General features: G+C 36.8%; 2 protein-coding genes across 5 annotated transcripts; both read right to left on the bottom strand.

The window, feature by feature from the left end:
- Positions 1-1,997: 1,997 nt before the first annotated feature.
- tango6 (transport and golgi organization 6 homolog (Drosophila)) lies at positions 1,998-19,121 on the bottom strand. Of its 4 annotated transcripts, none has more exons than XM_016465399.1 (18): positions 19,009-19,121; positions 17,959-18,608; positions 16,946-17,062; positions 16,704-16,866; positions 15,817-15,914; positions 15,442-15,604; positions 15,187-15,254; positions 14,966-15,078; positions 14,699-14,878; positions 13,496-13,622; positions 12,364-12,558; positions 11,901-12,035; positions 10,964-11,485; positions 9,525-9,582; positions 7,806-7,964; positions 6,398-6,549; positions 4,864-4,977; positions 1,998-2,790 (listed from the first exon to the last, which is right to left on the bottom strand). In XM_016465399.1, the coding sequence occupies exons 1-18, from the start codon at positions 19,058-19,060 to the stop codon at positions 2,614-2,616; spliced, it is 3,243 nt and encodes a 1,080-aa protein (XP_016320885.1). In that variant the 5' UTR covers positions 19,061-19,121; the 3' UTR covers positions 1,998-2,613. The 4 variants fall into 4 exon arrangements, with proteins under 4 accessions (XP_016320885.1, XP_016320884.1, XP_016320883.1 ...); XM_016465398.1 differs by having other exon boundaries at positions 1,999-2,790; positions 15,805-15,911; XM_016465397.1 differs by having other exon boundaries at positions 1,999-2,790; positions 15,805-15,914.
- An 809-nt stretch (positions 19,122-19,930) lies between these two features.
- Positions 19,931-21,143, bottom strand: LOC107672164 (interleukin-17C-like). The gene is made up of 3 exons (XM_016465262.1): positions 21,138-21,143; positions 20,740-20,984; positions 19,931-20,162 (listed from the first exon to the last, which is right to left on the bottom strand). Exons 1-3 carry the CDS (start codon positions 21,141-21,143, stop codon positions 19,931-19,933), a joined length of 483 nt encoding a protein of 160 aa, XP_016320748.1.
- Between the last annotated feature and the right edge of the window lie 1,317 nt (positions 21,144-22,460).

Raw genomic sequence — 22,460 nt, forward strand, 5'->3', positions numbered from 1 at the left:
CAGGCAGCTGCCCATTACACAGCAATTATATTAGCCAACACATCTTGAATATGGGTTTAAATACAAGTGCAATAAACAAAAAACAACAGTCCATTCTCTCTCTTTGACTCTTAGAATTAAACGGGCAGTTCATTTTTGCTATTATGCCTTTAAAGCTGCTATATAAGCATTATTATTTACAGGCAAAATGAGCATCCCTACTTTGGTATGCTTTGCACGCAGCTGAAATTTGCTGTCAGGTGTAATATAATTTATACTAATGTATAGAGTAACTGCTCCATCCATCAATAACTGCCTATTTGCAAAGTCTGCTCTACAATGTGACAGAATCACAAAATAATGCAATTCAACAAGGCAGTTTACTGTACTACACTGAAGAAGGCCTGAGACCCGAAACATTTGTCTTTTTCCTCTTTGTGATTAATAAAAACTGTGAATAAACTCTTTGATTTTTGAGCACGAATCACCATTGAGGTTTTTGATGCAAAGGCACAAAATAATCCAAACTAAAGTCTTAAAACTGGACTAAAATGATCAAGGATACATCAAATTGTTGGGATCCTTCAGAAGGATCTGCAGAGCAGTAGGTGCTACACACAGTAAAAAAAAAAAAAAAGTTTAACAAACTATCTGATTTTTGTTTTGTTTGTTATTTGAATGTTTAGGAATTATATCTATCCTGACTTATTCTCTAAGTTTCTGAACACAGAAAATGCAAATATGGTCGTAATAACGTAAATATGGACAACATAAAATCTAAACTGGCCATATTAACTTTCAAAAAAAGCGTTACTGGTGAATGTTTCATCTATGTATATTATTTCAACAAAAAAAACTGTCTCTCTTTGTAATCGAAATGTAATAACTTCAGCATTTAGGTATTGTTTTAGCTAACTCTCATCAAATCTGGCTACATTGTTATTGAACGCCCTCAAAATTCCTGTCCCACATTTTTTCCTGCTTCACTCAGAAATACTTAAAGGGATAGTTTACCCAAAAATAAAAATCTGCCATCATATACTCACTCCCATGTTGTTCCAAACCTATATGACTGACTTCTGTGAAATACAAAAGAAGACATTTTGAAGAATGTTTGCAACCAATCAGTTTTGGTAACCATGGACTTCCAAAATTCAATTCAATTTTACATTCTACAGAGGAAAGAAAGTAAAAAAAAATTTTTTGGGTGAACTATATTCCTTTAAAGGGGTGGTTGATTTCGATTTTACTTTTTTAACGTTAGTTATTGTGTAATGTTGCTGTTTGAGCATAAACAATATCTGCAAAGTTAGGAAGCTGAAAGTTTAATGCAAACGGAGATATCGTCTTTTAAACTTCTGGCAGTTTAATGCCTACAAAAACGGCTGGTAGGGACTACAACAAGTTACTTCCCGGGTTCGTGACATAACAAACCCAGATAAACCCCGCCCTCGGGAAAAGGCAGCAAAGGGGGCGAGGCCATGCTGCGCTGCTTTAGAGAAGAGGAAGAGAAAACTAGAGATGCACGTAAAAATCTATTCATATATGAATCGCGATTCTGTCTTCTAAAGATTCTAATGGATTCACAAGTTTAAAAATCAATGTTCTAAAGCAGCAGCTCTTAATACTGTTCCTCGCGTTCCCCTGCTCTACACATGCTCTGCATCTCTTTCTCTCTTTCTCGCTCTCATTCAGCTCAGCTCCACAATCAAGCCTAGAAAAAAAACAGTGAACCACCCCTTTAACATTACAATCCTTAGCACAATCCTTTGCGAAGATCAATCCATATTGACTTTAATACAAGCAAATATAATACCCACACAGATGCTTTATGTGTACAGTGTGAACTACTTTTAGCAGGTGAATGGTTGGTTCACCTCTATTACCTTACAGCACAGGAACTTGTGGCACTGCAACCCAACCCAGGTGTTCAGACATGTGCTTACACTTACACCGACTTTAAAACTGTCCTAGTGAAGGGAAAAAGAAACTGTTAACGACAGAATAATATAAACACATTAGACCATCTTTGGAAAAATAATAACTTTTTATTTTATTTCAGAGACACCTTATGACCAAACTAACATTTTGAGTTAGCGTAAATGCTAACATTTTAATTGGTACATACATTTTACATGGTATTTAACCAGCTCTGTTTTGGTGCAGACCCAGGAGGTCAGGAAGCCATAGAAACGGTTAACATGAATGGAAATTTTCAGTATTGTGCAGTGGGGGGAAATTTAGGAGAATGACTAATTGCCCTGTCGCTTCTTACAATGATGTCATGACCTAGCCATCTTTATATGTACCACAAACATTCGATAAAAAGCAAACAGGCATTTTATCACCAGTGCAGAATAGAGTGGAAACAAGCTACCCTAGCGCTCTTTACACAGCTTGTGGTGCCCTCTAACCTCAGTGTACCAGATAACAAAAGCCATAATGCTAGTTTATCAATGCTAAGACAGGTTTTTTTGGTTTGAGAATGAAAATATGGGTGTGACAAATGAGAAGAACCCCCCCGAAAATGTATAAATCATTCAATTACTACAAGTAGAAAAAAATTAATGGATGGTGGAAATCTACGAGGAAATCCTCTGTCTATAAAGAGGTTATGTTAATCCTGGAGCATTTTCAAGGAAGTACCACAATCTTTTTCTCAAGTTTCTGCTGAGGGAAGATGAACCTCCTCATGACATCATCCAGCTCCTCCAGAGCGAGTTGAGCGTGGATTACAGCCACCTCATCTGGGTCCGACCGCACCACCCACTTCAGAGCCCGATACAGCTCCAATAAAACATCCCCAAGAACCTGAAAAGCAAAAGGAGAGAGAAAAACACTTAGTAAGCAGATGTACTGTTTTACTGTACAACTCAATGTGAGAAAAAGAACAAACGAGGAAGAGAAAATAATGAGTACAGTATATGTCTCTTGAGGCAGATGGTCTCTTGACTTTCTCCCTTATAGCAGGAGAGAGCTTTTGTGAGCAGTCAGCTGTTTTATGTTCACACTAAGAGGACACCAGGCATTGTGACTTATGGTTTACCTGGACATTGAACAAGCCGTCTCATTATTTACTGCAACAGCTGTACAGAGTAACAACCGTTCCTCATACCAGAAGGACCTTTGTGAAGCTGCATCCTGGGAAACCCAACAGACGGTGATGACAGATATGACTTTGCACACGGGCCAATGCCAAGGTGCATGCAAGGGACAGCACCGCCTGAGCCTGTCTGGTAAACCCTGTCCTATAAAGTGCATGTGCAAATATTTCAAGAGTCAGGGTACTAACTAGGGTGGACACTGGTGCTGTCAGGGTGTCAAAAAAAATAAAAGGTCATTTGCAACAGCAGTGGCCAGTTCAGTCGGCTGAGTTCATGGGATCAGTTCATGTATGTTTATAGAGGGAGTTTAAGATGCGTTTCATGTGGACAAACCCAAACAATTCCAAGTGTTGCAAAGTCAAGTAGTAAAAGGACAAAGCAGATGAAGATTTAGCAGTCTGACATTTTATGTCAACATCTCTACAAAATTAAACAAATACTTGTCTAGAAGAATGTTATTATTACCAAAAAATATTTTTGTATAAATTACAATTTGATAAAACAAACAACAACAACAAAAAAAACATTTTAAATGTAATTTCTATGATTTCTATTATTTATTTGTTTTGTCTTTATTTTGTTAAAAATGTAAATATTATAAATAAGTAATTATGTTTAATCATTTACTTATTTAATTTACTGAATTTATTAGGGTTCAATAAGGTTTAGTTTTAATTATCTCTAACAATAGTAAAGCTCTAAACTTGTGATACATAACATTTTATAAAATAATTCAAAGCAAACTTCTAACCCTAAAAGCTAAACTTTATTACCTCATCCTGCTCATTTCATGTTATGGACATCAATACTTTTCAGCTATGTCTTGCCAACAACAGTCTAACATAGTAGGGACAATTTTTGGATGAGCAAGGACCACCTTTTCTTCTGAAAATGTAAAATAACTAAATATTTTTAAATGGTTATCCTATGGTTTAGATGTATTAATTTTATTCATCATGTACCAAATGAGCTGCAGGAGCTATTATCTGAAATTAAAGCCATTGTTGGGAAAGTGATCAGGGCCGTGGGAACAAGGGTGTCTGCTGATAGTGATGATTAGACAGAGCACTGGTTGTCTTACACAGCAGGTGACCTCTAAATAAGAGAGTAGAAAATTACAGCTGCTGCTCATCAGTCCAGATGCTGGAAGAATTCCTCCCACAAAACACGTGTGATGATCTGATTACACCAGATCGGGAGACCTAACAACCTACTCCATAACCTCACACACAAGACATATTCTGTAAACTCAGAGAATGTCTTTCTTTTTTCAGAATTATTCTGAAAAAGAAAAAAAAAGCGGATGTCTTTGCACATTAATAATTTGAACTCAGAGATGGGGTTTCATACCTTTAAAGAAATAGTTAAAAACATGCTGTAAATGGTATTTGTGGCACGTTGTTGACTACCACAAAAAAATATTTTTTTGATTTAACCATTGTAAAAAAGGAAATCAATGAAGCAATTGTACAGAACCCAAATAAATTTTTAAAAGGGTTGGGCTCAGTATGATTACATAAAATGAAATAAATAAATAAATTGACCAAAAGTCACAGTAAACATTTGTTACATACTGTATATCTTTTGAACTACTCAATATTAATCAAAGAAGTCCCACCCAAAAGAACAATTTATTTTATTTTACTTTTCAGATTGAATAAAAATACTAATTAATTTTACTTAAAACAATTTATGCAAGTGCTTTACCAAATATATTCCTTTAACGCCAGCAACTGCACAATAACAAGTTTCATGATTAACTGATCACAAATATACTCACCTGAGTGGTTTTATCACTAAGGCCCCTAAGAACCAGAGCAATGACGTGGACCGCAGCTCTTCGAACCTCTGCTTCTTTGTCCATCTTTATCAGGGCGGTGAGACATGTGCTCAGCTGCAGGAACCAGCACACAAACAGAGGTCAAATACAAAGGACATACACAGGCCATAAAGATCTGCAATGCTGCACTAGTTGATCTTAATGTCAATGCAGCGGGTCGATTGATGTCTAAACACACGCACACAGGTTTGCAGACAAGGCGGTGGAGAACAGCCTGTTGCAGACGGGCTCTTTCATAAATAAGCAGCCCAGTTAGTCACACTGACAGAGATGCTTATTCATGTTTATTCAGACCACTGCTGCAGCTCAGCCACTTACAGTAGATTTTCTCAACGACCGTATGTACAAGCACTGAAAAAAAATAAACAAACTGTTTCCCAACTGTGCAAAGCAGTCACACATTTCACATATCACACAAGTATCAAAGAATACTAGATCTGCATTTCCTAAAGGAAATATCAATGCTTGCATGGCAGCAAAAGCATAATGCTAAAGTCTCAGGTAAGCTTTTAGGATTTGCTGAATAAAAAATAGTTGCATGGTACTTTAGGGCTGGGTCTCCATACAGATTGATTTGATTCTGATTCACAAGCTCTCAAATCGATTTGATTAAATTCTGATATATTTGGGTATATTTCATTTATTAATGTCCATTTCACTAACATATGAAAAAATAACTATTCAACAAATTAACTAGCTCACAAGAGTCATTCGTGTTGTGAATTGTACAAATGCTGTACAAACACGTTTGCATCAGCCACTGAAAATAGGCAGAGTAAAAGACCAATCTTGGAATTTTAAAAATGAACGAAAAGCATTATTTTTCTTACGGTTTTCTGTTGGCTGTGTATGAGAATCAACACACAACGGATAATAAACATGTTCTGTGCCACTTTTACAGGCAGCTATAAATAGTTAAGTCACTATTTAAAAAAAAAATTTAGAATGCAAATTAATTCAAGAAAGAAAACCAAACATAATTCAGTATGCAAATATTGGCATCGTTTTAAATTGGAAATTCTAAAGATAAAATTCTTCAAATAAAATGTGATCATTTTGAATGGTCAAGATTCTAAAAACGGAACATTTTCATTTACAGTGCCATTTTACATTTAAACATACATAATTAATTACTACATTAAGATTTGTAGTCAAGAAATTGATTTTAAAGAGCAAATAAGTGAAATTGCCGCAGCTCAGGTTCATCCATCTATCACTCAGCTGTGCTAGCAGAAATCATGATCTCAGCACTAGACGTGGTAATCTTGTGTAGAGAGATGTACATGTGTACACACACACACACACACACACACACACACAGCTGTGCAGAGTAAAGAGAATGATGACATCAGACTAGAAGCAGCCTTGGGAATTTGCTTTAAAATAACTAATTACAGACTAAACGACATACAGAATCAGCTTTTCATCAGCTCGACAGGTTGTCTTGACTTTTTGAATATTAGAGTGGTACTACCTCTTGTGTCAGTGGTCCGAGGGAAAAGTTGAGACGTTGACAGAGTTCACCCAAATTAGAGAGGCTGCTGGCACGCACACTACTGTCCTCGTCTCGTGTGCTACTCAGGAACACACCAATCAGAGGGCGGCCATAGTGTGGAGCAAGATCACCTAAAAGATAAACAGCAAGATTTTTTTTTTATTTGTACAGATATTTATATATATTTAAAGACAAACAAAGTCTTCAAATTATAAAAAATAAACTAATTATTTCGAATACCACATATACAGTGGACTGGATGAGAGCTCCAGTCTGAACACACATCAAACACAAAGCTGAAGTCGCCACTCCTCTTCCAATCTCTCCATCTCAGTGTGAAAGTCTGAGAAAGTCCAAAGCACGTTCCTACAGCATGAGCAAAGTAACTAAACTGGGATTTTTTGGCTTATATGAAAAGGACTCCAATAAAAATCTCCTCCTCACACTAACAGGTATTAGTGTAAGAGGAGTTAGCAATCTTTATAGGAAATTAATAAGGATAAAACAAGACAAAAGCAATTAAACTGGCTGGCAGGTGGGTCCCGAGGGTCTTGCTAAGCACCGCTGATTTTTCTGGCTCTGTTTGAGATATCATTCAAACTCTATAAAACCTTCTAGAGCCCATGTGCCAGGACTTATTCAGACATGAATGCCCACTTCTTCAGCTGACCAATCCTCTAAACAGATCAAAAGAGCTTTAATGGCTATTGTGGACTAGATCTACAGGAAAAAAAAGTGTGTCTGAGGGGAGGAAGAAGAAAGGGACAAGAAAAAGTGTAACACACTTCTTTGATCCTGTGCTTCTTGTTAACTGTGGCCATCTGTTCAAGCCCCTTATTAAGCGACATGTTTAATTAGAAACCAGAGGTACACTTATGCAGGAAAAGGATTTTTTAAATTACGGACTGGATGTGCACGTTATGAAACAGCCTGTTGTGGTTAGCTATTTAGTTATTACAAAATCAAGGATTTTGGGATTGAAATCAGTGTCCCATTAGATAATACTCATGGGTTGAAAATGTAAATTGAGCTCAAGTGTGCGGGTGAAGTGTGTGATGCCCCCTGCTGTGTGTGAAGGCGCTATGAATGTGACAGAGAGCTGTGAGACTCATTGTGCGGTTTCAGCGGACTGTAGCAGCTGGTGGGCTTTTTCAGAGCTCGGTCTGTTAGTGTTAAGGACCCGGGCCAAGACGACATGTCTCACACCCAGACTGAATGATCTCGAGACACAATGAATAACCGCACGATTGTGCTGGGGATACGCCACTGCCCAGATCTGACAAACAGGTCCTGAAATGGAGCACGATTATTAACAGAAATTATTTTGAAAGAAATACAGAAAGAAAGAAATATAAAAAAAAAGACTACAGACTGTGACTGTACTCACCCATGGCCCTGCTGGCTCTCATTAAAACCTCGCCCACTTTGAGGCGTGTCTCTAGGGAGCGCTCCCTTTTGGGGGAACCGACAGTCGCCCCGGTCTGATACTCTCCCAGCAGTCTCTGCAGAATCTGCTCAGGAAAAGAGTCAGCCAACACTGCCAACCCTGAAACAGAAAAAAGAATCAACAGCTTTGAAAAAAGACTGAACGTCTGACAGACCCTCTTTAAGACTGGATGAATAAAAACTACCACAGAGCATTCAAATCTTAACTCAGCTATTCCTTAATAGGGCTAAAAAGGGTCGAGATGGTCCTGTATGACTATTTATGGACAAGAGGTGAGATCATATTGGTTGCAAACAGAGCTGGTTTAGCTAATCAACCCAAAATAGATCACTCTAAATCTGTTTGCTGGCCCAGAAACAACATTCTTGTAAATCCCAAAGCTATTCCTAAAATAACCAGAGATTGATCCAGTAATTTCTGAGAAAAACACATATACAAAGAAAATCCTCCAGAACTGCTGATCAATATACACTACTGTTCAAATGTCTGGGGTCATGAAGAATTTTTTATATTTTTAAAAGAATTCTCTTACGTTCACCAAGGCTGCATTTATCTGATCACAATTACAGCAAAAACAGCAGTATTATGAAATATTATTACAATTTAAAATAACTGTTTTCTATTTTTATGTTTTTTAAAATGTAATTTATTCCTGTGATGGCAAAATTTAATTCAGCAGCCATTACTCCAGTCTTCAGTGTCACATGATCCTTCAGAATTATTCTAATATGTTAATTTGCTGCTCAAGAAAAATTTCTTATTATTATCAACTTTGAAAACAGCTGTGCTGCTTGATATTTTTATGGAAACTGTGATTTTTTTTCAGGATTCTTAAATGAAGAGAACCTTCAAAAGAACAGCATTTATTTTAAATATAATGCTTTGTAACAATGTAATTTTTTTTTTGTTACTTTTATCGATTAAATGTGTCCATGCAAAAAAATTAAAATAATAATCTTATACTGACCCCCCAAAAAACTTTTAAATTGTAGTACAGGTGCATCTCAATAAATTAGAATGTCGTGGAAAAGTTCATTTATTTCAGTAATTCAACTCAAATTGTGAAACTCGTGTATTAAATAAATTCAATGCACACAGACTAAAGTAGTTTATTCCATGACATTCTAATTTATTGAGATGCACCTGTATATATAAAACAAAGAATGAAATAATTATTAGTGATTTAGTATATATTAAATTCTATTCAGACTCAACTGAAACCATCACAAGAACTAATATAATGACTACTTTGATGAGCTCAGGGAACAGATGCTTTGTATATTAATTATAGCAAAGCAAAAGTCTGGTCATTTAACAAAAAAAAAAGGTTTAACTGAATGTCCGTATTCTTTAAGAATACTGAACACATATTGTAATGTGCCAAGGTAAAGCTGACAGTGAGTTCTGCTGGGAAAGTATATCAGGTCAATGTAATGTCTGTTCCCTTTTACCTCCATTTACAAGTCATTCAACCAGTCAAAACCAAGCTGTTCTATTTTATACCATCACAACTACAAATAAATCTAAATTTGATATTAATTTCAAAAACCATCAATAGTCATGTAAAAACAATTAGGCAAATGCAGGTGTGATTGTCATATTTTGTTGTATTTCTAAGGAGTTAGGTTGATTTCTTTCTTAAACTAATGAATGAATTACCTTGAATGGCAGACAGATACACAAAGGAGTCTTCATGTTCCAGGTTTTCCAGAAAGAGCTGCAACACATTGAAATAATTCACTGAAAGCTAAGCAAAGAATTAGGGCTAGAGTTAATTCATTCCTTAGTCTAATTATCGCTGACAGTTTTTCAAGGAGCCATTAGCTCAGTTCTCAGCACTTTTACAGTAATGCAAATTAAAACATGTCTATGGCCTGCGGTTTTAAGAGATTTAAATGAGTTCATGTGAGGTGAAGTGGGGTGACTTTGAGAAGAATTAAAGAATAACCAAAAATGAATGCAACAGATAACATATTTATGTGTTAATACCTTAATCTCAATCAAAAAAGACAAAAAACAGACACTGATAAAAATAAATATTCAAAACATACTGAATGAATCAAAAGGGGGAAAAAACTTCCCTGAGCTACACCATGTTACTGGATTACTGGGTGTTGTCACTGTTAGTGTGACGCTCTGTGTCCATGTTTATGTGTGAATTAGTTGTATTTATGAAGCGATGGACAAAGAAGAGGCTTTTATTACAGAGAATATTAGATGAGACACTGCTGAAAGCCACTCATCATAACTAGATCCCATGAGAGTCTTCAGGCGCCCTCAAGCAAGAGGTTTTACACACCAAACATCCCATCTCATTTATAAATCATGGTCTAGACCCTCACCCACCCTCAACAACAGCACACAGGAGAAAGAGGAACACTGAAAATCACTGGCCCATATAAACAGTGTCACCCAGGGAAGAAGAGTCTAAGAAACCCCAGGAGAGATGTGCACGTGACACCTGGCTTCTAGCATCAGAGAGAATAATGCATACTGGGAGAATAAGTGTTTATCAGATACTATGATCATTTCCATAAAAGCACAACTCTAGAACTCAAAATGATCACAAAAAAAAAAAAAACAGAAGAGGAAATATTTTTATAACCTAGATAGATGAAACGGAAATGGTACACAGGAATAAAATACCAAAAATAAATAATAATATAACAATAACAATTATATAAAAACATTCCAATATTGAATTTTTTTTTTTTAATGTAGAATATTTCACCTTTAATAATAATAATAATAATAATAATGTATAAAACTAATGGTAACATTTTAGAATTTATTGTATTTATATTTACAATATATTTTGCAGAGGCTTTTCTAATTATCCACAGTATATATTTATGTGTTCCCTGGAAATATTATGTATTTATAGAAATGTGTGGTCACATTAGCAAAATGTGAATTTTGTGAAGTCTGTGAATTTTTGCTTAGCAATAGTAAATGTGACCACTCCTTAACTTTCATATCGTGCATAATGGAAAATGTAATTTAAAAACATTTATGCAAGGCCAGTTTTATCTGATGGAACGACTCTCCATTACACACACACACACACACACACACACATTCATATATTTCTCACTTACTGTTAGTAGTTTGTCCTTGTTCTGCAATGCCTCCTTGTCTCTATCTCTAACAGAGCGGGTCAGCGAACGCAGAGCTACGGCTCGAATGGGGATGTCCGGGTCACAGGCCTCCAGCAGCCACTCAGAGAAAGCTTTACTAGATGAGGGCTCAGAATTTCCACAATCGGGTATTCCTACAGCTGTCTGAAAGTCTTTAACTTCGAGTGTTACACCAGATTCTGTTGTATGTTTGGGATGGGAGATTGGTGGTGAGGAGACCTGGGGTCTGGAAAGACCTCTAGATGAGGGTGTACTAGCTGGGGGAGTTTTTGAACTGTGAACTGCAGGTTGAGCAGGACTGTGGGCAGTACTGTGCTGGGTGGCTGTTTTAGGGACAGGTTTAGGGCGATAAGCCCCATGTGTGGCAATAGTGGCCCTCAGATCGGATGCCAGTTCCTGGATGACTGGCTCTGGGTGCTTCTGGGAAATCTGATCAAGGTGGGGCAGAAGTTCACCCATTGATGAATAATCATCTGCAGTGAGCTGAAAGAAGATATACACAGGTACAAATTGGCAGTTGATAAATAAAAATTTTTTCAACATCAAGATTTTAGATTAAAATTTGTATATACATTAAGACTGTCAATTGATTACAATTCTTAAATCATTAATTACATAATATGATGATTAATAAATAAATAATTACATATCAATATTGCTAAGAATCAAATTAATGTAATCCACAGACATTAAAATCTAATGCCATATGTAATAATCATACAAAACAGATTTTTGTTTTTTGATGACCTGTAGCATGCTACACTGCCAGACTAAATTGCTGGATTAAACTGCAAGATGTCAGCTATCCAAAAATGAGGCAAACAGCTTTTTGCGAAGAAAATTCTCACAATAGAGTGAGCAAAGGACATTAGCAAAATGTATAATAATAATACACTACCTCAGCAGCTCCAGAAAGTAGAGTGGCCACAAGCCCCATTCCCATACTGAGTGTCTGACTCTCCACTGGGCTGTCAGTGCCACGTTCCAGACTAACACATGCCCTCTGCAGCATGGACACTATGAACCCCACCACCTGTATGCAGAAAGAGAAATGTATTGTTGGCATATAAATGTCATACCTTCTCTGACACTAGTATCACTACATAAAGTAGCACAGCTGATGATATAACAACTGTGCCAAGAGAGTCTCATACACGTGCCCTAAATAACAGTCAGAGAGAAGATATTCTTTGTTGCACGTTAAATGGAACACATCTGGCCAGGAGATGTGCTCTATTTTTAGACGGCCCATGATTTGCTATTAAAACCTCAAACAGCTTAAAAGATTTTGAAGGAAGAGAAGAGAGGGAACCATTTCATGTTTAAATAACCTTGTATGCATGAGTTCTTCTATATCACACCTGAGTGGGCTTGCGGAGCAGCAGTGTGTATGGAAGACCCTCACATATGATGGCCAACACCTGCAGCAGAGCCAGTCTCTGTCCATGTCCACTCACACGCCCCAGCAGGTGCTGCTCTAACTCCAGCAGCGTCATAGATGAGGTGTCCACTTCCTGCTCAACCTCTTCCCGCTCAGCAGCCACAGCAGCTAAATCCTGGAAACAGCACGAAACAGACATATCAGATGTTCAACGAGGCTTCACCACCTAAAGTGTAGCATGCTAAAAAAAAAAATCTGGTGACCTCAGCATCCGCTTTGAAATTCAAACCACTTTAACAGCATCCGCAAAAAAAAATTTATTTAGAGAATTCTGGGAAGGAATATTCCAAAGGTGCGTCCCAAATTGCGTACTTATGCACTATTCTATGACGTTTTGTAGTATAAATAATAATAAAAAAATTCCAAAAAGAAAAAGTGCACTTTAAATACCCGGATGATGCACTTAAATAACCGAAAAAATGAAGTGTGGAATGCTGGACACTTCATGCACTCAATTGTCACAGCTTTAATTACGTACCAAAGGGGGAGGGGCTATCAGACACCGATTATGAATGACAAAATAACCTTATATAATTAATACTATATATTCATACTATATATGGTTGAGTACATAGTGCATAAGTACATTGTGTATGAGTGCATAGTGTATAGTGCGTCATTTGGGACGCAGCTCAAGTCTAGGTCAAGCAGAAGATAATACTTAAGTCGAAAAGTTCTTTTAAATCTCTACATTTTGCAGCATTCTTGAGGCCTCAATTTTTGCTTTAGAGTCATAAAAACATCTTTAGGACCTTCATGCAGGGCCGTTTCTAGGCATAGGCGAGCTAGGTGGTCGCCTAGGGCGCCACCAGCTGAAGGGGCGCCAATGAGCGCACGTACTGGCACTTTTAGCAGGGTTGTGATAAAGAGTGGCACGGTCACCCTGAAATATGAATATCCCCACTGGATCCTCCAACATTATTGGGCTAGAGTACTGTCAATCTGGGGATTTCGCCTAGGGCGTCAAATTGGCTAGAAACGGCCCTGCCTTCATGTATCTTATGTGTTATAGTTTGAGCTACACTGGAAAACAGACTGGCAGAGGTCAGCACCTGCAGCAGCAGTAGGAAAAACTCTCCAGGCAGGTCACTGTCCTTCATCTCTCCCAATAACTGGACCAGACACTGCACTCTCCACTGCTCACGGTGGACCTTCTCATACAGGGCGTCATCTTCATCACTGCCAAAACACACAGAAAGAGAGACAGGTAATGATTTGATAATGACTTGCTACATACACTACCATTCAAAGCTTTCGTATGCCCAGCAAGGCTGCATTTATTTCATCAAAAAAAAAAAAAAAAAAAACCACAGTAAAAACAGCAATATTGTGAAATATTATCATTTATCGTTTTCTTTTATGATATATTTTAAAATATTATTTATTCCTGTGATGGCAAGGTAAAATTTTTCAGTAGCCATTACTCTCATCTTCATTGTTCATTTTTTTGTTTGGTGTTGTTGATCTATGAAAACCGCAAAACAAAGTATAAAAAATAAAAATAAAATAAACATTTCTTATTATTAAGAATGCTAAAAACAGTTGTGCTGCTTAATATTTTTTAGTAGAAAGTTCAAAAGAACAGAATGAAATAGAAATCTTTTGTAACATTATACATGTCTTTACTTTCATAATTTTAATCAATTTAATGCATAAATGTATTGTTGAATCAAAGTATTAAAGAATTTTAAAAAATTTAATAAATCTTACTAACCCTAAACTATGGAAACGTTAATTCAGGGTATATGATAGTTGACATTATAGTGATATAATTCATGCTTAATTTAATGAAAGCAAATGATATGCACACAAAGTTACTGAAAATCAGTATTTTACACAATATCGATTTTAGATTCATCATTTAAAAACATGTATTGTTCATTTTAAAGCTCTCTGTTTATTTTGGAGTTGACAAAAGGGTCATCTAGCTCAGTGCTTCTCAACCTGTCCTGGGGACCCCCAACCACGGCACATTTTGTATGTCTCCCTAATAGGCCACACCTACTTCAAGTCTTGCAGACTCTACTAATGAGCTGATGAGTTGAATCAGGTGTCTTAAATGTGGGAGACACTCAAAATATGCATTGGTTGGGGGTCCCCAGGACAGGCTTGAGAAGCACTGATCTAGCTAATCGGTTTGGCCAATTAATCCATCGAACAATAAGCTTAAAATGGCTGGTATATTCACCTGACTTATATATTACAATTTTCCACAAAACGGTACATAACTTTTGTAGGTTCTCAGTTAATAATACCTGATAGGCTCTCTGACTGTAAGTCTGGCCCCTCCTTCACTGCCAGGTGAGAACTGAAAGCCATGTCTGACTCCACTCACTTCTCCCAGCAGTCCACACAGACGTTTCAGCAGTGAAGAAAGAGCTACTGAGTGCTCTGAATGAGACAGGAACCATATCAGGATCTCCTGACAGGGTGTGCTGTAGGGAACAACCACTTTTAGTTCAAACATATAGTCTGTTATAAATACTTCAGATAATTGTGCCATATTCAGAATGCACACTGACCGTAAATGAGAGACATTCTGTTTGGTGAAGCAAAAGACACTGAACAGTGTTGAGATAACATCTGCTAGAGCTTTCAGCAGCACTTCTGATGGACTGTTACCCACCACACAAATCTGACCAGAATGAAACACCACTCTTATGTAACTGATGATATTGCAGTTTCATGGTTTTTTCTTCAATTGATGATATGGTACTTAAACAATACAGAATGATTTGCTTACTTTATATACATCCTCAATACAGCGAGTCAGCTCCCACTCCTCCACTGCATCCTGGGATAGGTCATCTCCTGCAAAAGCTTATCAGTTAATTTTATAATACTCAAAAGAGCTTTGCATCCAACAATTATTTTAGGTCTGTGTATTGAGACAAACATTAGCAACTTGATGCAGCTTCACCGCGCAGTCAGAGCATAACAACCTATATCAATCAGCCACTATAAAATACTAAACTAGTCTCCTAACATACATACTAACCGGTTCCCTCTGCACAGCGATGAAGGGGGGAGAGAAGAGGAAAGAGCAGGAATCGCTGCGCAAACTCAGGCCGATCTTTGACCAAAATGAGCGCCGCCCTGGTGGCCACTCTCTGGAACTGCTGTGCAGTCAGCTTATCTTTGAAATGCAGAAGCTCCAGAACCTAAATCCAGTGACATTACATCTCATGATTAGAGTCCATTGTAGACATTCTGTATAGGTTTTTAGGAAACAGATGACAATACACTGTTTTTTTTTAATTATACGACTATTACTATCGTTTGCAAACCAAATAAAATATCTGAATCACCATAATGCCAATAATCTCTCACTTTTGACTGAAATAAGAGAACATTACTTTACCTGTGGACACACTTGACTGTAATAACTCTCAGCAGAGAGGGACTGCTGAGGACAGGCGGCAAGGATCTTGGCCACAGCATCACATTTCCTCCAGTCAGAGTCGCCACCTGCTGGTCAGAAATGTGAAACACAGATAAACATGACTGAAAGAATGGCATGATAAACCCACTGGAAACACATTGGGAATTTCTAGTTATGTACTGGATGACAATACATGTTTCCCACAACGATTCAAAAAAATATGATTCCATAACTTGGCTGAATCTGCTGACACTGTGCTGTTTACAGAATATGCAAAACACACTTGCCCAGCACTCACTGATATGTCTCCTATTTTTAGTTCAGCAGTCCTATTTTTAGCTCTATCCATTCTAACCCAGGCATCTACCTAGGGGGGTAAATCTTGTAGGAGACAGGACACAGTTCCAGGATATTGCATTTTATTAAAATTTGTGTACAACAAAAAACTGAGAGCAGGAACACAGGTGTATTTGTAAATGTATTTAGAATCATGCCTAAGGCATAAAGGACAAATAGGTTACCAATTATATAGTCATACATTTTTTAGAATTTTTTAAAAAATGTATAATTTTAAAAACATTTTTAGTAATTATACTAGTTTAGGGTTGCATTACTGAACGAGCAATAACAAAATAAATGGCTGGTATAATACTATTATTAATCATTTAAATTAATAATAGCAAATAAGGCATACAAAAAAATTCAGATTTTTAATTATTGTAGACAATATTTACTCAAACTTTGCTAAAAAAAAAAAAAAAAAAGTTGCATCTGATAGTTTTGTAAACTTGATTCCATTCCCTCAAACACCTTTTCAGATGTTGAAATGCCAAATTCACATGTTTGTCTGAAGCCATCTGACCTGAATTCAGCCTTACCTCCGGTCCCCTCTAGGATGGCCCTCACCACTGCCTGGACACCTTGTGGTTGCATTAACCTATCAGACAGCAACTGTCCACACAGTCGCCTCAGCCACGGGGGAGCTTGGGTTAGAACCTTGCCTCCCCCACCAGCACATCCACCTCTGGAACCTGATGATGCCTACAGCAAATCACAGATTACACATGACAAGCCTCTATGGAGTCAAACACTAACAAATCAGAAAAGATTTCAGAAACACCTGTTTAGGACCCCCTTGTAAAACAAGCAGTTCTTTGATGACGATTGGCTGATACACTTTTCCAAGAAGATTGTTGAGTGCTTCTTTGCAGGACTTGTGCTCCTCTACCGTCAACCCCTGTGGTAGATGAGCAAGGCAGAAATGGTTAAACATTTAGCTTTGGCCAACATGAAACATGAAAGAATGACCTACAGGACTTGCAAACCTACTTTTTGAATTTTCATGTCATATCAATGAGTTTTCCTATCATTCTTATTGTAGAAAAATATATATTTGTATAATTTTGATATAAAATTTTTCATAACAGTTTTATTTTAGTAATATGTATATACTATTATAGTATTTATTTATATTTTGAATTAGATTTCATTTTTATGTTTTCAGTTTTTATTACCATTTTAGTTTAAGTTTCATTCATTTTTTTGTGTGCTTATTAGCATTTTTTAGCCTAAATTTATTTTTATTTCAGTTTTACTTTCGGTAATTAGTATATATATTTATTTCATTAGTTGCCAAAGCAACATTTCTCATTTTCATTTCAGCTTTTATATTATTTAACAAAAAGATTAACAAAAAGATTTGTAATAGTTTTAGTTTAATTTTAATCTTTGTTTAGTTTAAGTTTAATTTTGCTATGTGCTTTTGTCATTTTTATTAGTTATTTTTTTTACTATTTCTATTTAGCTTTACTGTTTCTATTTTTATTTTTCTGTTTTAGTCATTTTTGTACTTTAACAAACTTATTTTATTTCAGTTAGTTGCCAAGTCAACATTTCTAACTTTCTTTTAAGTTTTATAAGTTGTTCATTGATATATATTTCTAATTCAGAGATATGTAAAACTATTAAAAATAATATTTTGTTAAAAAAATTTTCATGGCTGTTCCGGGTTTGGAACAATTTTAAATTTCCCTGGTTTTCCATGGCTTTAGAAACCCCAGACCTAAAGTGAGACTATAGGACACCACTAGTATAATGTAGTAAAAAAAGAGTGAAATATTAGTGTATTTTTACCTTATTGCTCTTTGTACCATCTCCTTCAGGGTGCTGGGGTCGATATGCTAACTGACACAGAGCTGCCATGATGTCACCCAAATGGCGAGTAAACACAGGAGTTGCTAGGGATGACAGTGCAGACACCTCCAGCAGCACATTAGTGGTGATAAGTAGACGCCGTTCCCCCGCAGGGGCCACATCCTGTTGGACTGCCCCCTCCACTGCTGCCCCAAAAGCTGACCGCAGCCCCAGGGCCACCCCTACACCAGGGGCTAAGTATGGGCAGAGACCCAGTGTGACCACAAACTGCAGCACAGTTCCCAGTGTCTTTTGTTGGGCCACACTGAGAACATCTGGAGGAAGCGGTGGAGCTGCTTCGGGGGTCGCAGGATTTGGTGCAGTAGGATTCTGGTGAAAGGCTTCCAGGAGGCGGTTGAGGTGACGTGCCAGGCAGATCAATAAGAGAAGACATTCCTGGACAAAGCTCCAGGTTAGGTCATCCGTATCACTGCAGATCCATGTGATGTCTCTTCTGACATCCTCCAGAAGTTGTCGGGCTTCCTCCAGCTCTTCTCCCCCAGACATGTGCTGCCGAAGCTCTGACAGGTTCCTCTGGAGAGCCCACACAAGTGCTGTTTGTGTGCTTTGACCATGGCTCAACTGAGCCTCTAGAAAAGAGTGTGGACCATCATTGCTTGCCATTATTATTTAAAAATGTGCAAAACATAAACCTCACACAAACCCGCATGACTTTATTTATTCTGTGAAGCAGAAAATTAGATGTTGGACAGAATGACAGTCACCATGTAATTTAAATATACACTGAAAGTTAACTGTGAGCCGAGGCTGCCAGCACCTAAAAATCTGCCTGACATCTAAAGAAAGTAAGTCATACACTTTTGGAACAACATGAGGGTGAACAAATTCTAACAGTATAATATTTTTCTCTTAACATGCGGGTAATGCATCTGCCAGACTAGACTGACTAAATTTAGCCAACGCAAAGCCAACAACAGAAAAAATTGTGATTTGACACTTTTGACACGACTGTAATATATTCTTTCTTACCTCGAATAGGTTTCGTTAATATACTAAGAGACTTTATTAGTGCTGTGGTCATTTTAAACCACACTGCAATGTGCTGTCTAGAAATATGTTGTCGCAATACTTTAACGTAAATATGGTAGATACCTTTCAAAATAAAAGACCCACAAATTAAAAGGTCTCTCTCTCTCTTTGTGTGTTGTGTTATCTCAGTGGTGGTTGGTGATTATACTTCTGCATAAAGGCACTAAAACAAATGCTACTATAATTTATAAATACTTTAATTTAACTAATATAGAAATATTTGTGCAAAACAGTAATTAGAAGAATGTTTTTATCCATTCATTCATTTTGTGGTGAAATATGATCCAGATGCGTCTGAAATTTACCCAGATTTGAAGAATTTACAGATATGCACAGATGAATGAGTGAAGATCAGCATAGACTTTATTCTGTTTGTTTTACACAATATAAACATAATACCATTTTGCAAATGCAAAGATGAGGAGAAAACAAAAACATTCTAATACATTTTATCGTTATCACTGAAACTAACTTAATCTAACCATTCCTGTCACTGACATAGCTGAATTTCAGGCCTGATTCAAACAAGGACAGGTAGGCGCAAGATCAAAAGTTCACATATTAGCATAATGTACATAAAAGTTAAATAAATAGTAAATAAGTTATTATCATATAAATAAATAAAGCCTAAATAAAGTAGTGTTTTACAATAATACCGATATTTCTTCCTTTCAAGAAAGATTATGTTGGTTTGTAAGCTTAAAAAATAAACCATGTGATACATGCAACCTTTCAGCTTATACATATAAGCATATCAAACAATGTAAGTACCTTATCAAAAATTGCATTTTAAAACAAACACGACATGGTACATGAGACACGTCTCTACAGTTTTGGTCTATATAGTAGCTATTATCCTCTCTTACTGCTTAGGAACTGCACAAGTACAGGCTACAGTCACTGACACAAGTTTATACTCTAAGGAGTATTTTTTGGGGTCAGACGGGCAAGGAACCTTCTTCAGGAATAAACGAGTTTGCTTCACAGGCACAGAGTTGTAGGTCCTATTTTCAACCCCGTTAATGATGCACCCATCACACAAACACTCTGCTTCCTCGTATTTGGAGGGGTACATGTCTGCATTTTCCACAGTTCTGAAAATACAACAGATACAAATACATTAGTCATGTAGCAAGTAGCTAAAATTGGTTAAATAGAGATTGCATTTACACAGTTGTTTTATTTTATGATTTTGCATTATTATTTAAACACTACTAAACATGCCTCATAATGCTTTCAACAGTCTTGGTTCTTTTCCATTCATATTTTCTCCCAAGATAAATAAATAAAAAAGCCTATACATACATATAGCCAGCTTCGTGGTTAATCGCAACATTACAAACTTTCTTTTGAAGCAAAAAATTATAAAAGGTTTTGAAAATTAGAGAAAAAAACAAAAGTACAAGACTGTGAACTCTTTTATGAGGCAACCACGCAGCGCATGAGGCACTGAAAATGACGATAGTACAATATTAAACTATTTATGAACGTATATATTATATAAGTATGTATCAAATAAAATATATTTGAAGTTTACTACAAAATAGTCAAACATTTAAATATAGGAAGTACGGTTCGATTACGCCATCAGCAATGCTAACATAGAGCTTTTTGCAGGGTTCTGATTTCTATGGTATTGCTCAAACGCGTGGTTTCGAGAGCTATATCTACCTTATCCGCCAGGGGGACAGTGAGCGATCATTGAGCGCTGATGAAAACCGAGCGAAATCTTCACAGGAGTCCGCCGTATGATGGACGGACTGGAGACGCCCGTGTTTGTGTGCAGACAAGGAGTGAAGAAGCTTGTTGTGAATCTTCCTGAACCCATGTTCACATTCACTGAAACAGCCCAAATTCTTTCCTTTCACGATGTTCTCCGACAAGAAGAAGAAAAATATTCCAAAAAACAGCGGAGACTGCCAGATAAAGCATAAATAGATAAATCAAATAAGCAGAGTGCGATAACAATTTCTTTATAAAGAAAATCATACATTTTATAGATTAAGATATCCATTACTGTCTAAAATATGTATCTAGGTAGCCTACATAAAACATTTTTTCCTACTTACCCACATAATTTATTCGAGCTTTATTATCAAAACTTAGGTGACCCGCAGAGATGCTCAAGTTCAGTGCTCAGGTTGCGTCGGGCCTGACTGTTATACTTTTCCTGAAGTGCTTACGCGAATTTATAGCCTACCTGTCGTATCCATCACCAGGGAAAATCCGAGTCTACAAGGAAATAGTAATAAATATTCACTTCCGTGCTTCCTCTTTCATATGAAGCGCTATACACAAGCGCATTATACTGTAGGCTACCTGGAAGAAGAAGAAAAAAAACTTCACCTTTTTTTTTTATAAAGTCTTTTCATTATCAATCAGTCTGTAAAACATTTCAGTTAACTCAAATGAAATCCTTCGCCATTTATATTTTAAACGAATAGGATCTGTGACATCAGAATGAGAAAGTGGACGTTTATCCTCTCCTATCATCAGTAATCCATTTTTCCTGATCCTTAAGTGCCCAGTAAAAGGTTTCATTCATTAAACGCAGTACTTCAGTCGTTAATACTTGTACATTATTTGACCCTCTAACTCTAGTACTCTCTATTCATTTGCTGCTTGTTTTCTTTAAAAAGAAAAACTAACACTTGCTTTCTAATCTTTTTGCATTCTGTTTTCTTTTCATTTATTATACAATTAACAAAAGCAAAAAAAAGACCTCTAACACTAGCTTGCTCTATTCCTTTTCTATTCTATCGGTTTTCTTTTTATTTATTATATTATTTAAAAAACCCTTGCTATGTGTACTGCGTTAAGCTGAGACTTGTTATAGCACTTGTATATCATTGCTCTTTTGTTGATTTTGATTGCTTCCATTGTCCTCATTTGTAAGTCGCTTTGGATAAAAGCGTCTGCTAAATGACTAAATGTAATGTACATTGTCTTCTTTGATAGGAAAGGGGAGATGTAAGGCACCATAGTTAATAGCTCCATTAATATTAAATAGAAGTGTTGCAAGACAACCCCAGATCTGTTACTCACACAAAACATTTACCAAACTTACCCTGCATTTCACGAAGACTAAATCTAACATTACTTAACATGAAGAGGTATCACCAACATTCTGCTTCAGATGGACAAAATTTCCCTTTTTCTGAGCATTTTGTGACCTTAGGGTTAGGGTTCAAATCCCTGAAAGAGTGAATGTGGCGATAAATTGTGGGAGCCCCCTGGATGTTTTGGACATGACAGACCTCAATAACAGGTCATTCATTAACTAAAATGAGCTTTGACAGCAGTTTTGGCTGCCTGTGGGGTTGCCATCACGGGACAAGACCAAGTGAATTTCCCAACATCATCAGATCAGCCAATCTGAAAAACATCTCCCC

Source organism: Sinocyclocheilus anshuiensis, unplaced genomic scaffold (assembly GCF_001515605.1).
Source record: "Sinocyclocheilus anshuiensis isolate Anshui unplaced genomic scaffold, SAMN03320099.WGS_v1.1 scaffold997, whole genome shotgun sequence".
NCBI lineage: Eukaryota > Metazoa > Chordata > Actinopteri > Cypriniformes > Cyprinidae > Sinocyclocheilus > Sinocyclocheilus anshuiensis.